Below are 15,966 nucleotides of genomic sequence, written 5' to 3'. Positions count from 1 at the left end.
GGAATCTATTAAATTTACTCAACAATTTTTACTGATTGGGAATAGTCAATAATTATGCTAATTGATGAAATGGTATATTAATCATATACCTCACATTTAAAATTTAGTACCTTAATTCAAAGTCTTGAGAAATACAAAAAATGTATTGTTTCTCACTTTATGCAGTGTACAAATCACTATTTCTAATATCTTTTAAAATTAAGTGATCTCCTAAAAATTGAAAAAGTTACATGAAATGTAAAAATAGAACTGAAGCAAGAAATAAATCATTTTAAAATTTTCAGTTGATTTTTAAATCTTATAGGTATATTTCACTTTCAGCACCAAAAGCAATCCAGCCTTTCCAAACATTGGCAATGATCTATGAAGAAATAGGAGATGTTGATAAATCTATGCAGGTATAGCCTTTGGTAGTACAAAACATATACTGTTTTACTGATTAAAGAAACACCTTCCTGTGGATCGTTTCAGTGGTATCATGATAGTATGATTTTCTCACTTGAGAGGTGATAAGTTCATTTCCTGCCATGGTCAAACCAAATATTTTATTTTGGTACTTGAAGCAAGCAGAAAGCGATAAAAAAAATATGGTAAGCTTGGAGTCAGTATTAGAGTAGGTTATCAGGGCTCACATTACCAGGTGACTTGGGCGAAGAAGTGACTTTCCCGACCGTCACTTCGCTTTCCCCGAACCCTGAATGACTCTTTGGTCTGAAAATTTGAACCAGGTGCTCCACAGGGCGCAGATTTATACGACCGCAGAGGTTGAACCCTGAATGGTTTGGGCAAGTATGGACACAATATTCAAGCTGGATTCAGCTCTAAATTTGGATTGTGATTAAATAGTGGACACAGCATAGGTTTCTGACACAGAATGAATGTGGTCTAATGAACTTAAATTTTTTTTTTGCCTTTGAGCAATTCACTATGCTGTTGAATATAAATCCTCTCATCCTCTGAAAAAAATGTTTGAAGAAATTTTCTTTTTATTTATGAAATCTAAAATGAGAAAAATTGACCCCCTCCCCCCCCCCCCCTATTTTTTTTCACATCACCCTTTCCCTTATTCCAAAACTGATCTCAATTCAAATTTCTAATGGAGTTTGCAACAATAACTACTCATTTAAATACATCATATACAATGTATTATGGCCCAGCTTAACTTTGTTTATCTTTTGATGAGAAAAAGTGAATTTCATACACAAGATAGTTTTTAATTAAATTGTAATTGATATATTATAATTTCTTTACCTTTTTTAAAATAAAAAAATATTTTTTAGTGCTAGATATTTAGTTGCTAGTTTTTCACAAGAACCTTAGTAAAACTTAAACAACTTTTAATTTGAATTACTTTAATTGTACACTCAGATATGAATTGAACAATATAAAAAGAACATTATTTACATATGACCCTTTATACTATAGTAAAATCAAAACTTTTAGCAAAGAAGCACTACTCTTCAAATCTCACCACTTCTCCCTATCAGTTTCAAAAAGAGAAGTCACTTCTCCCTATAATTCTGAAGTAGTGTGAGCCCTGGGTTATATGTCATGCTGCTGAATTTTCCTTTCAGCTTATACTTTTACCTTTCTATAGTTATGCCCTTTACAAATGGAACAAATGCTGATTTTTTTGTTTCCGATCTCTTACTTTAGTTTGCCTTAACTAAATGTTATGAAACTTTTTTTTTATAATAGATGTGAATTTATATTTTAACATGTAGATTCTTATACTTACTGAACTTTTATTTTAGTTTAGTTTGATAGCAGCTTATCTAAAACCTGCAGATGCAGATGCATGGATACGATTGGCTGAAATGGCATTAGAGAAAAATGATGTGAACCAAGCCATTAAATTCTATACATATGGTATGTTGTTAATTCTAATTCCAAAATATTGTATTAGTCTCTTCAATTATTTACCACAGGCTTTTGTGGGAAAGAGAAAGAAAGAAAAGAGTCCTTTCCTTATCAAAAAATGTTTTTATAACCCATTCATACTGGTTTTCATTTTCATTTTCATTCCAAACTGATCAACTTGTGAAACCTTTTAGTTCATAGTTACTGAAAGTTTTTTTAGTTGTTTGTAAGAATCAAATGTGCAATGTAATAGAACATTTTCTTACCTTCAAATTTCATTGATTGACTGTTTTTTTCTGTAGAAGGTATGAACCATGAACAAACATGTCATTATCAGGAGCTAATTTGACTTGATTTTAACAAAACATAGACTTTGTTATGTCTGCAAAAGAGGTAGTCATCTTGTATTCTCAACTTTTTCTGAGCTACTAAATCAACTTTAGTGAAATGTCCAAAGACTCTTTATTACTTTACAGCATTTTGCACCCCTGTTTCCATTTATTTATGTAGAAACTGATACATAATAGTATGATATATTTTAGCTATTCGAGCTGATCCAAACAATACAGGAACTATGTGGGAACGCTGCAGGTTATTTGAGGAGATCGGTCACCACAAAAGGGCATTAGAAGGATATATTACAGTTCTGAAACATCTACCTGAAGATGAGGCAGAGAAATATCTTCAGTTAGCTAGATCTGTTTCTAAGGTAAACAGACCAAATATCTTCAGTTAACTAGATCTGTTTCTAAGGTAAATAGACCAAACAACTGTCACAGGGGTGCTATTAGATACATATTCACAACGTTGAATGGAAAATTATTCAGTAGTTTATTTTCACTAATTACATGAAAATATTCCCACACATAAATTTGTTGTTTAAGGGAGATCAGAGCAGGGACAAGAAAAATGTAAAATAAAAGCTTGCATACTGGTTTGGACCTTGACCCGTGAAATGTAAATCCCACTATTTCCTTTATATTAGTTGGACCATATTTTAATATCTTTACATTTTTCAGCTGTGATTGAGCAGATTACTTATGTAAAACTTTTGAGGTTTTGAAAGACAGATGAGGCTGAATTAAATGAATCCTTAATAGGATTGTAGACCAAGATAAATATTGCATGCTGTTGAAGTTATAAAAAAAATTCTGATAATGTTATTTGTTTTAGTCTTATTATGAGATGGGAGAAAAAGAAATGGCAGTTAGTACAATGAAGAATGCATTTGAATCACATCCTGAATTTGTAACATCAGAAGGTGGGTTCCTTGAAGATAAATTATTGATATGAGATTAAAGTAGCAAGTCATGATACATTGTTGTTTCTTGAAAACTTACCAATGCATGTTAAAAAAAATGACAAAAAGGTTGTGATTAGGCACAAAAAATGGGTTTATCAATAGCAGAAGTTTTATATATTACCGGTAAGCTACAGTAGAAAAATATAAACAGTACAAATTTTAATGCCTCATCAGTGCTGCTTGAATCCAAATTGATTGAAAATTTCACAGCTTATTACACTTGTTGAGGAACTGATCAAACCAGAAAGAGCCAAGAATAACATAATCTGGATTAAAAATCAGAGCTTTACACCAGGGAGATATATTTGAGAAATAATTTTATCATGCCATGCTCTATGCTCATTTTAATATGCATAGGCATTATATTTGTCAATATCTTAATACTGAGCATAAGCAAGGTACTAAATGTTGACAAATATAATGCCTACCCATATGAAATGAGTTTAGAGTATGGCATGATACCTTCTGGGACCTTCTGATACCTTCTGAGATATTGACACAGGGGTATTTATAACATTAACGATCATTCATAAATCTGTGGAAATGTTTTTTCTTATTATAAAACTTTAAAGTAAATGCTAAGTGCTTCAATATAATGCTTTACATGCAGATAAAACCTTAAAGTTAGAAATTCAACTTGTTTTGAGTTTATTTTCAGATTCTCTGGTATTAAAATAATCATATTCTCCATTGCAGATGTCAACTTATATATTGAATTACTGTTAACAGATAAACAGTTCATTCAGACAGTAGAGGTTAGTGCTTATGTACTGACATTTTTTCCTTAATATATGATAAAAATGGTTAGACAGTTTTACATACCTAATGATTTAAAGATGTAATTTGTATTTCATTTTACTACAAAGTTTTTTTAACCTTCAATGCTTAAACTTAATAGTTGGAAGAAGACTTTTATGAGAGTGATTTTTAGAAAAATAGCATTTTTTTTTACACCATTTAGCTCACAAGGAAGCTATTAAACCAAGAGTTTGAAATGGTGAAGTTGAAATCATCCCTTCGTAAATTTTACGGACACCATCACAAGTTGGTTAATCGTAATTGAATTACCATTTCATAAATGATATCAGATATGTTCTTTATGTTGTCACTTCAATCTCCTTTCCTTTTCATCAATGTGACCTACTGAATTAGACTATTTACCTGGTTTGTTATAACATGAGCAATACGACTAATATAAATTATATTTATTTATTTAAGGAGGGTTACACAGGGAGCTATATAACTATTGCAGGCTTTGTCATTTACTTTTCGACTAATAAGTTTTAATCTCCCCTTGATACCTCCCTCTCTTCTTTTCTTAACTACCATATTTTTGTATTTTTATTTTTATTAACATTTGACGAAATTTAAACACTTGAGAATTTTCCAACCATTATGGCACTGAAATCTGTTCTTTAAAACAGCACCATGCAACACATGTCCAAATATCTACTAATCTTTTAAAAATATTTCTAGAAAGATTGATAAAATAAATACTTTTTTTGAAAGACATACATACATATTCTGTAACATCCAACTTCTAATTTTTCAGGTTCTTGTTAAATACTGTGGTGTAAAGTTTACTACAAGTACTAAAGATGAATGGACTGCTGACAATGCTATAGATATCAACACTATAATATCAGGAGACATACAGCTTACTGGGTAAATGTTCATTATATACTTTCTAATTGTTGTTATTTAGTTACTGTAAACAAACTTATTTTTTGAGGATACTTTATTTTGCGTTCTACCCTTTTAAGTCCACTTTGCGGCTATTTGATTTAACGATTTTTTAATTCACTTGTCATAGTTTAATAAGGAATGATCCACGTTTTACATATTCATGATGATTTATATTCCCGTTATTTTTCTACTCGTGAAAATAAATTGCTCGCGAAAATAAGTTGGTTTACAGTAATTAACCAGTGGAAAAACTATATTAGATAGACTGGAACTTTGAACAGCTACACAAGATATAGGAATTAATCAATTTTAAACAACAGAAACTTTTTTACATCATGCTGACGTCAAATTGGACCTCGTTATTTTATCTGCTTTATTCCAGATGTAATTGTCCAGAAATGATTCCTGTAGATCTACGTACAAAGCTGGCTGTAGCCATGATCAATCTAAAATTAACAGATATCAGCAAGGTAAAATCTTAATCTAATCTTTGTACAAAGCTGGCTGTAGCCATGATAAATCTAAAACTAACAGATATCAGTAAGGTAAAATCTTAATCTAATCTTTGTACAAAGCTGGCTGTAGCCATGATAAATCTAAAACTAACAGATATCAGTAAAGTAAAATCTTAATCTAATTTTTGTACAAAGCTGGCTGTAGCCATGATAAATCTAAGACTAACAGATATCAGTAAGGTAAAATCTTAATCTAATCTTTGTACAAAGCTGGCTGTAGCCATTAGAAATCTTAAACTAACAGATATCATTAAGGTAAAATCTTCATCTAATCTTCATACAAAGATGGCTGTAGCCATGATAAATCTAAAACTAACAGATATTAGTAAGGTAAAATCTTCAACAAGTCTGTGTCACCAAATCTATAAATGCTATAGTATAAAAAAAAGGAGATGTGGTATGATTGCCAATGAGACAACTGTCAACAAGAGACCAAAATGACACAGACATTAACAACTATAGGTCACTGTACTGCCTTCAACAATGAGCAAAGCCCATACCGAATAGTCAGCTATAAAAGGCCCCGATAAGACAATGTAAAAGAATTCAAAGAGAAAACTAACGGTCTTATTTATATAAAAAAATGAACGAAAAAACAAGTAAGTAACACATAAACGAACGACAACCACTGAATTACAGGCTCCTGACTTGGGACAGGCACATACATAAATAATGTGACGGGGTTAAACATGTTAGCAGGATCCCAACCCTCCCCCTAACCTGGGACAGTGGTATAACAGTACAACATAAGAACGAACTATAAAAATCAGTTGAAAAAGGCTTAACTCATCAGATAGACAAAAATACAAGTGGATGTGGCCAGATACTTAGGCATATTTTGTCTTTATATAAATGCCAAATGTCAATTTCACCCCAAGACAGATTTATGAAAATCTTTTAGTGTTGCTTAATAACATATACAACTGATAGATATAAGAAGATGTGGTATGAATGCCAGTGTGACAACTCTAACTTCAAAGTCACAATTTGTAAAAGTAAACCATTATAGGTTAAAGTGCAGCCTTCAAACATGGAGCCTTGGCTCATACAGAACAGCAAGCTATAAAGGACCCTAAAAATGAGGATTGTAAAATCATTCAAACAGGAAAACTAAATGTCTAATCTATATAAAAATTTAATTCAGATGTTACTCTTAATAATTGTCTTCTATAAGTTAAATTCACTCTAATTTCCAATTATTAAATCAGGCCACCATAGATATTTTTTGTCCAGCTGCACAGCTGTGCCGTTAGCAGTGTGTCACATTTTCGTTATGATTATATTTATTTGCAGGATATGATAGAACCAATATTTCAAGTAGAAATAGAAGAAAATGGTGATCTGTATCTTGATATAGCGGAAGCTTATATGGATATTAAATGTTACAAAGAAGCCAAAGGCATTCTAGAGCAGCTTGTAGCTTCTACAAACTATAGTCTTGTAAGTCAATTATCATAAGAAATTTTGTGTGACCTTCATACCATGATAGTGTTTTGTTGTAACCACATTTTCAGCCAGATAATCTGATATTTGTTTCATGGATTTGTTTTTTATGTTTGTTTATTTATGGTATGATTGGTCATTTTACAAAGGAATATGTATTTGAAATAAAGAAATAACTTACTAGTCGGACACACTTTTGATACCTCCTGCAACTCTTTAAAGTAAATAGACATTATTCTTTTGTATGGTTTTATAGGCAGCAGTATGGTTAAAGTTTGCAGAGTGTTTAGATCATTTGAAGGATATAGATGCTGCTGTGACAGCATTCAGTCATGTTGTAGAAATGGCACCATCACATGTTGGAGCCAGAATGTCATTGGCAATGTTACATCAACAACAAGGAAAGCATGATGAGGCACTTAAAGCTTTATCTCAAGGTTTGTAGAGATAGATGGTATATAGTAAGGGTACTCATCAATACATCTACAAATTGCTTTTTCAAATGGTTTTGCTAATTAGAGTACAAGTCTTTTAAAAATATCTTTAATAAAATGAATCTGACTAATTGAAATTCATAAGTGATGCACCCAAAATGTATTCCATTGTATTTGAGCATTAGTAACTTATACCTTTTTTCTTAATGAAGTGTCAGTTCAACAGTAGAATTTCTATAATTTATATTTTGTTAAAATTTCTATACTTTTGATAAACAAATGTTAAACAAATAATTATAAACTTTTCTGATTAGAGTTTACTTTATTCTCATTATAATTTTATTTCATTCAAATGTGGTATATTTAATGCAGAATGTATAAGGTTTTCCTAAAAGATAATTATTAAATTGTTATTTGAATTTCAGAAAACCCATCACATCATTCATTATCCAAACAAGTAAGTTTTGATAGTGTTTGACCTTAAACAATAGCATGATACAAGGTAAACATAGATTATGTTTAAAAGAAGGTAGGATGAAGAAATTAACACACAATGAATACAATTAAATATGAAGAACAACCATTTATCACTTACAAAAACAGATCTGGTGGTATTATTATAGTATGTGTATCTCTAATGCAGGAGGGTCAAACAGATAAATTTGAAATTGGTATTAGGATTAGCTGTTTTGCCACCAAGCTGAAAGCATTTATGAGTAAAAACAAAAACTGGTTGGCTATATGTCTAGGATAAGTGTAAAATCATCCAGCAGACTGATGATAGGTTTTGCTCTAGCAAAGCTGACTCAGTGTCTCTGCAAAATATAGTCATATCTCATTAACATTATCTCCTCTAAAATATACATGTGATATTTGCTGCTAGACAATAAGCAGCCTTTAATCAATCAATAAAAACGGAGCTGTTCTTTTATTGGTCAATATTACTATAAAAAAAGATAAAAACCTTCTGTCTAACAGTAAAATGGTAACAGATTCTAGTATTGAATCTCTGAATTGTTGGCTGTAAATTTAGAGAAACCTGTCATTTTATGATAATATTTTTTTTAACCTAACAAATAAGGTAAAATCAAGTAGAAATTGCATGAATTTTCCTTATTATAATTAGAAGTCAAACTTCATGCAGTCACAAAATAAAAATAATGAATAAAGTTATGATTGATTATATAAATTTTGATAATTAGAACTTTAGATTAAACTGCAAACAACATTTGAATGACAATATGAGTAAGGCTTAAAAAAATAATGGATCAAATAATTTTAAGTTTATTAATATCAATGTAATATTTGTGTTTTATAGGAACAGACCTTACTGCTACATAAATGTCACCTTCTGTTGTCACAAAATAAACATGATGAATTGGTTCAGTCCTGTAAACTATTGATGTGTCACATGTTTAAAGATTTAACATCTCCATCATTCCTCAGAGGTTTGTATATATTAACATGATGAATTGCATTGGTTCAGTCCTGTAAACTGTTTATATGTCACATGTATTGATAGATAAGCTTCATTTGTATGACAAGATGCTAGATTAAGCCTTGTATTGACATAAACTCACTTGATAAATAGTGCATCTCAGTTCTTTAGCAAACTCTCCACTAACCATCAGCATGTTACATTCTATAATTTATCAAAGGCTTTGTTGGCCAAGTGATGTAAGTATTTCTTCATATTTTCATCCTGTAATGTTAATGCCAGAAGTCTTACTTCTTTTTCCAAATAACATGTTTCATTTATCTACAGTAGTACTGAAATGGTCACAGAATCAAAAAGTTTATATTACGTATTGTGATAACCTATAACAATCCTGAGCACTATCAAATTTTATGAAAAGAAAGAAGCATTAATCCCCATTAACCTATTCTAAAGGCAGTTAACAATTTCAAAATAACTTGATTTGGGCTACTGCCTTGTTAAGTTTATACTAAATGTATCATATTGAATTGTTTACATTATGTAGAGGTAATATTAAAAGATGCTATGTCAGTTGAAAACAAATTTTAATGTTTGATTTATTACAAAATGATTTATTTTTTTTTCAGTTGTATTCAGTTTTAAGACCAAGAAACATAAATTAGATTATTTATCTGAACACTTGAAGGAAGGAAAAAGTAAGTTATTATTCTATCTTGCAAATATGATGAATATTATGTTAAATGTTAAACATAATTCAAATTTAAGGAAAAATTAAAGTTGAAACCTACTGTGTAATTTGGACCTTTTTCTGTCAGATATATGTCATTATATTATATTTCATTCAAATAATCAGTTTTGATATAATATTATCTACAATTAATATAAATATGAACATCTTATTTCAAATAAAAATGTGAATTTTTTCAGGTGCATTGAAGACAGAGTTATCAGTAGATGATATCTGGGATGTGTTTGTAAAAGTAAGTTATGTATGACGAAGATTTTAAATTTAATTACATACCTTAAAAATAACATTGAAAACATATCATTCAACATTTTTAGCTCACCTGGCCCGAAGGGCCAAGTGAGCTTTTCCCATCACTTTGCATCCGTCGTCCGTCGTCGTTAACTTTTACAAAAATCTTCTCCTCTGAAACTACTGGGCCAAATTAAACCAAACTTGGCCACAATCATCATTGGGGTATCTAGTTTAAAAAATGTGTGGCGTGACCCGGCCAACCAACCAAGATGGCCGCCATTGCTAAAAATAGAACATAGGGGAAAATGCAGTTTTTGGGTTATAACTCAAAAACCAAAGCATTTAGAGCAAGTCTGACATGGGGTAAAATTGTTTATCAGGTCAAGATCTATCTGCCCTGAAATTTTCAGATGAATCGGACAACCCGTTGTTGGGTTGCTGCCCCTGAATTGATAATTTTAAGGAAATTTTGCTGTTTTTGGTTATTATCTTGAATATTATTATAGATAGAGATAAACTGTAAGCAGCAATAATGTTCAGCAAAGTAAGATCTACAAATAAGTCAACATGACCAAAATGGTCAGTTGACCACTTTAGGAGTTATTGCCCTTTATAGTCAATTTTTAACCATTTTTCGTAAATCTTAGTAATCTTTTAGAAAAATCTTCTTCTCTGAAACTACTGGGCCAAATTTAACCAAACTTGGCCATAATCATCATTGGGTTATCTAGTTTAAAAAATGTGTCCGGTGACCCGGCCAACCAACCAAGATGGCCACCATGGCTAAAAATAGAACATAGGGGTAAAATGCAGTTTTTGGCTTATAACTCAAAAACCAAAGCATTAAGAGCAAATCTGACGAGGTAAAATTGTTCATCAGGTCAAGATCTATCTGCCCTGAAATTTTCAGATGAATCGGACATTCCGTTGTTGGGTTACTGTCCCTGAAATGGTAATTTTAAGGAAATTTTGCTGTTTTTGGTTATTATCGTGAATATTATTATAGATAGAGATAAACTGTAAACAACAATAATGTTTAGCAAAGTAAGATCTACAAATAAGTCAACTTGACTAAAATGATCAGTTGACCACTTTAGGAGTTATTGCCCTTTATAGTCAATTTTTAACCATTTTTCGTAAATCTTAGTAATCTTTTAGAAAAATCTTCTCATCTGAAACTACTGGGCCAAATTTAACCAAACTTAGCCATAATTGGGGTATCTAGTTAAAAAAATGTGTCTGGTAACTCGGCCAACAAACCAAGATGGCCGCCATGGCTAAAAATAGAACATGGGGGTAAAATGCAGTTTTTGGCTTATAACTCGAAAACCAAAGCATAAAGAGCAAATCTGACAGGAAGTAAAATTGTTGATCAGGTCACGATCTATCTGCCCTGGAATTTTCAGATGAATCGGATAATCGGTTGTTAGGTTGCTGCCCCTGAATTGGTAATTTTGAGGAAATTTTGCTGTTTTTTTTGTTATCTTGAATATTATTATAGATAGAGATAAACTGTAAACAGCAATAATGTACAGCAAAGTAAGAACTAAAAATAAGTCACTATGACCAAAATAGTCAATTGACCCCCTAAGGAGTTATTGCCCTTCATAGTCAATTTTTAACAATTTTTCTTAAAATTTGAAGATTTTCAATAACATTTTCCACAGAAAGTACTGTTATAGATAGAGATAATTGTAAGCAGCAAGAATGTTTAGTAAAGTAAGATCTACAAACACATCACCATCACCAAAACACAATTTTGTCATGAATCCATCTATGTCCATTGTTTAATATTCACATAGACCAAGGTGAGCGACACAGGCTCTTTAGAGCCTCTAGTTGACATATTCCATGATCTAGATGTTGACCTCTATAAATCTTTTGAGTATTTTTGTTATTGATTTTTTGTATCATTTATGTATATTCCCACATTACCTATTATTCATACTTTTAGAAAATAGTGGATAAACGACTCCAATGGAGGTGGTGTACTGTTATATGTCACATGTCCATCTGTCATAGGAATTCTTAGTGAATTTTGTTCTTGTTAATTACAAATCAAAGCTTCCTGTAATTTATTTTCAGGCTTTATGTACACATTCTATACCATGTGGTTCATTTTCTTTTTATGGCCCTGCAACGAAGTTGTCAGAGCCATATTGTTTTACCCTAGTCCGAAATTCCGTTATTCTGAAATTCCGTAATTCCGTCATTCTGTCATTCCGCAACAAACCATTATACAGAGTTTTTTTCTAAACGCCTTCAGATATTGGGCTGATTTTTGGTATGTGAGTTAACCATGATGAGTTACAGATCAATTTAAATTTTCGTTCCGCTCCACTAATTTTTGCCGAAATCACAGACTGGACTTTCATATCCTTATTCAATTAATAACTTACTCTCTATATATCTTTATAGGTATATGAAACATTACATGGATTAAAACGTTATGATGATCTACTTGAATTATCAGTATTTGCAATGAATTGCCCTTACATTTTGGATGATGTCAGAAAATCTAAGGTAAGTTTCAACATTTAACAAATGTAAGACTAATTTCTTAATTATTATTTTTTACATTTACAAACTAGAGCAAATATTTTTTAATATTTTTTCCAACTTACATGAATGTTTTTACAGAAGAATAATATTTCAATAATCTGTTACCCTATAAATTAATGTTACAAGTAAAAAGGGAATAATGTTATTTTGAATACAGGCATTTTTTGTTTGAAGTAATGAAGGAAGAAAAGGAAGTGAAAGTGTTCATATACTGTAAGCAAAGAATTGTTTACAGCTTAGTCTGTGGTTCTATTTCAGCAAGCAGAATTCATGTGTTTCCTAGCTTGTTTGCTGACAAAAAATGGAAAATTTGCCTTCAGTTTTATAAGAGATTTGTGTTATAAGGTTTGTATTTATAAAACTTCAAGTACAGAGGGCAATTTTAAATTGTTAAATGAACAAATTTTGACAAAACAGCTAAATCAAATATCCAATAAGATAACATTTCCTCTATCCACAAACATTGGTTCCCACAGTATAACTGACTCCCAACAGGAATACGTTCTCGTTAAACTTCATTCACATAAAATCTGAAATCGATGTCTATGCTGATAGCAATAGTTCATTTTTTTGTTGATTTTTATACCCCACCTACGATAGTAGAGGGGCATTATGTTTTCTGGTCTGTGCCTCCGTTTATTCATCCGTCCGTTTGTCCGTGCATCCGTTCGCTTCAGGTTAAAGTTTTTGGTCAAGGTAGTTTATGATGAAGTTGAAGTCCAATCAACTTGAAACTTAGTACACATGTTCCCCATGATATGATCTTTCTAATTTTAATGCCAAATTATAGTTTTGACCCAAATTTCATGGTCCACTGAACATAGAAAATGATAGTGCAAAGTTCAGGTTAAAGTTTTTGGTCAAGGTAGTTTTTGATAAAGTTTTGACCCCAATTTCACGGTCCACTGAACATAGTGTGAGTGGGGCATCCGTGTACTATGTACACATTCTTGTTAACAACAAATATTTCCAATGATTTAATCATATGTTGATCATTTTTAATTTTATTGTTTTAGGATCCAGATAATAATCAAGTATGGAATTTATTAAACCAGTGTTTGTTGATCAGCACAGAAAGCAGACATAATAAATTTTCTCTCAGATATTTAATACAGGTATAGTTCTATTTTTTTTTTTTTAATTTTAATTTTTTATTGAAATCTGTAATTTATTAGTAATGAAAACATTAAGTTAATACATAAAAAAAAAGAAAAAGAAAATAAATATAATGTTCTGATGAATATTTTTGATGTTAGTTCACAAATCAACATTCTATCATGTTTGTCACATATGGATTATAATAGGACTTTAATTACAATCGAACAAATGAGTAAATTGAATCCACAATTTGTATAAACTCTCAAGTTTATTGTTTCTTACTGCTATACACTTCTCTAAATTATAAAGATCTATAAAGGTATGGTTATAATAAGGATATCCATATTTTTGTTCCCTCAAAAACTGTTCCATACTCTTTCAGTGTTGTGTGAGAGCACACATTGAGAAATGATTGTACTGACTTTCTGTAATAAGTCATCTTTTTTAAAGAAAAGAAATAAACAATTAGTATATGAGTCAGATATTGACACCCAAATAGTGTCAAATTGGTTGTTAACAACACATATTATAATTTTTTCTCAAACTAAGTTGTTTATTTACAATTTCTTAATTTTCGTCATTTAGTTTAGATTGTTTAGTAATGCAAGCTAATGTGTCACAAATGCTGACAGGTATGGTTACAGAATCCCATGTTATCATTTCTTTTCAAACCTCTGGGATTATCTTGAAAATTAATTCAGATTCCTAATTTTTTGAAAATTACAATAATTCTTAAAAAAAAAAAAAAAAATGTCTGATCCTTTAGCTAAATTAATCAATATAATTTAATTTTGTTTGTAGAATCCAGATCATATACCAGTGGCTTTGTTAAATGGTCATAATGCCTCAATATCTGGAACATATATGTATGCTTTAGGTAAGTAATAAGGTGTAAATATTCTTCAGCAAAGTTTGTAATAAAGTCATAAGCAGATAAACCTTGTACTGATGAATAAAAAGTTATTATTTGTTTAAAGATAAAGGCTCATATTTTCTGTTTTACCTATTCTTTGCAAAGTTTGATTTATATTATAATTGATTTTGTCAGGTGAATATGTAGCAGTAATGAGAGCCTGGCCAGACAATCCATTGGTCAGTCTGTGTATAGGGATAACATTCATCCATCTTGCAGGACAAAAGTTCTCTGCTAAAAAACATTTCCTTTTAACACAGGTAAGCACACCATTTATTGAAAAGTAATTTTATTATTTATTCTGTTACATGATGCCATATGTGGGATTCAAACTAAGTCCCAGAGTATTGACAGGCTTTTGACTGCTTAGACCACTTGGCCATCAAGGCCCCATCAAATCCCAATTCAGGGTTTGCAGTTAAATGAATATGATTATGTGATGGTATGAATGAGTAACCGTGACGACACATATTCTTATTTTATGGGATAGTTATAGTGTTTAACTGAGATTGGAATTAATTTCTTCCTTCAAAGACAATTATTTATTCAAATGCTTTCTATGAAATATATGTAAGACTCTAATCGACGCCCTTTCCTCAAATCGACGTCCAATTCTGTCGTCACAGTAAAATAACATTACAAATCGACGGCCAATTTTATATTAATTCATAATACTTACGTAATTGGAAATTACATTATCTCCCCCTAATTAGTATTCACACCGCCGATCGCGCTTTAAAATATCAATAAAGCGCTCAGGTATATCGACTCCCACCACGCATGCGTGATTCCCCAGTCTTCTTCTTCGGCGAAAAGTGTTCACACGCTTTATTTTTTCCTCACGGAAATGTAACTTTTTTGATTTATATATCGTGTATTTTCATAGTTTAATTTTAAGTTTTTGAGATAGACGCTTTTCATTGTCAACATGGCAGAAGCTTTCATTACGGCCATTAATTCGGCAAGTGAAGAAGCAAATTCTCCTAAAGCTACTCCGTCTCGCTCTGATAATAAAAACGAGAAATCGTCAGGTAAACAGACCGGAAGTCGTAAAAAGACGACAAGTAAGTCTCGTAAAGCTAGCAGCACGTGTGCTAAAGAAGTATCAGAGGAACCGGAGACAATGTCAACAACAGGTTTGTCTGTAAACATAGAAAATGAATTGAGGGCAGAAATTTCTAGTGTCAAAGAGACTGTTAATTCGGTGAATTCTCGAATGGACATTTTTCTACCTCTTTTCGAGAAGTTCGTTTCTCAAACTGTCACTTCAGGTGGACAAATAGAAACGGACAGAGAAATTGCCACTTCAGGTGGGCAGAACATTTCTCAGGACTCGAGGGACATTGCCACGTCAGGTGGGCAAAATTCTCTCAGACATGCTAGTGTTGCAAATCATGATAATGACATTGATGATGCAATTTCCCTTCAACCAGATAGAGACGAAAGAAGGGGTCTTGATTTAGATTTAGATTCTGACAATGAATCCCAACATTCTTCTGTGAAAAACAGTACACACAACCGTTTTCAGAGATATTCGGTAGTTGATAAGGACTCTCTTGATACTGAAAATGTCAGTAGAGATATCCTTGGTGACATTTTTGGTGAAGATGCCAAAACTAAACCAGACAAATCTGAAGCTGGTATTGTTCTGGATCAAAGTCAGATTAATATTTTGAATCAATCATGGCACTGTGATAATCCTTTATTATTGTCAACTTATAAAGAGGAATATAGG

The 15,966-nt window shown here is 31.3% G+C and overlaps 1 protein-coding gene across 1 annotated transcript in view; it reads left to right on the top strand.

Moving 5' to 3' along the window:
• LOC143054077 (general transcription factor 3C polypeptide 3-like) overlaps positions 1-15,966 on the top strand; it is a 37,135-nt gene that overhangs the window by 4,519 nt on the left and 16,650 nt on the right. Inside the window, exons 6-23 of the mRNA XM_076226961.1 lie at positions 322-398; positions 1,755-1,869; positions 2,403-2,569; positions 3,034-3,121; positions 3,860-3,918; positions 4,716-4,828; positions 5,232-5,319; positions 6,658-6,804; positions 7,064-7,244; positions 7,667-7,698; positions 8,560-8,689; positions 9,306-9,374; positions 9,607-9,659; positions 12,077-12,181; positions 12,479-12,565; positions 13,237-13,335; positions 14,120-14,195; positions 14,367-14,491. Of these exons, the coding sequence (XP_076083076.1) occupies positions 322-398; positions 1,755-1,869; positions 2,403-2,569; positions 3,034-3,121; positions 3,860-3,918; positions 4,716-4,828; positions 5,232-5,319; positions 6,658-6,804; positions 7,064-7,244; positions 7,667-7,698; positions 8,560-8,689; positions 9,306-9,374; positions 9,607-9,659; positions 12,077-12,181; positions 12,479-12,565; positions 13,237-13,335; positions 14,120-14,195; positions 14,367-14,491 (1,811 nt within the window). The remainder of the gene's footprint in view (positions 1-321; positions 399-1,754; positions 1,870-2,402; positions 2,570-3,033; positions 3,122-3,859; positions 3,919-4,715; positions 4,829-5,231; positions 5,320-6,657; positions 6,805-7,063; positions 7,245-7,666; positions 7,699-8,559; positions 8,690-9,305; positions 9,375-9,606; positions 9,660-12,076; positions 12,182-12,478; positions 12,566-13,236; positions 13,336-14,119; positions 14,196-14,366; positions 14,492-15,966) is intronic.

The sequence above is a fragment of the Mytilus galloprovincialis genome, chromosome 1 (assembly GCF_965363235.1).
Source record: "Mytilus galloprovincialis chromosome 1, xbMytGall1.hap1.1, whole genome shotgun sequence".
NCBI classification, from domain to species: Eukaryota; Metazoa; Mollusca; class Bivalvia; order Mytilida; family Mytilidae; genus Mytilus; species Mytilus galloprovincialis.
The sequence above is the reverse complement of the archived record's forward strand: the minus strand, read 5'-3'. Positions and strand labels throughout refer to the sequence as shown.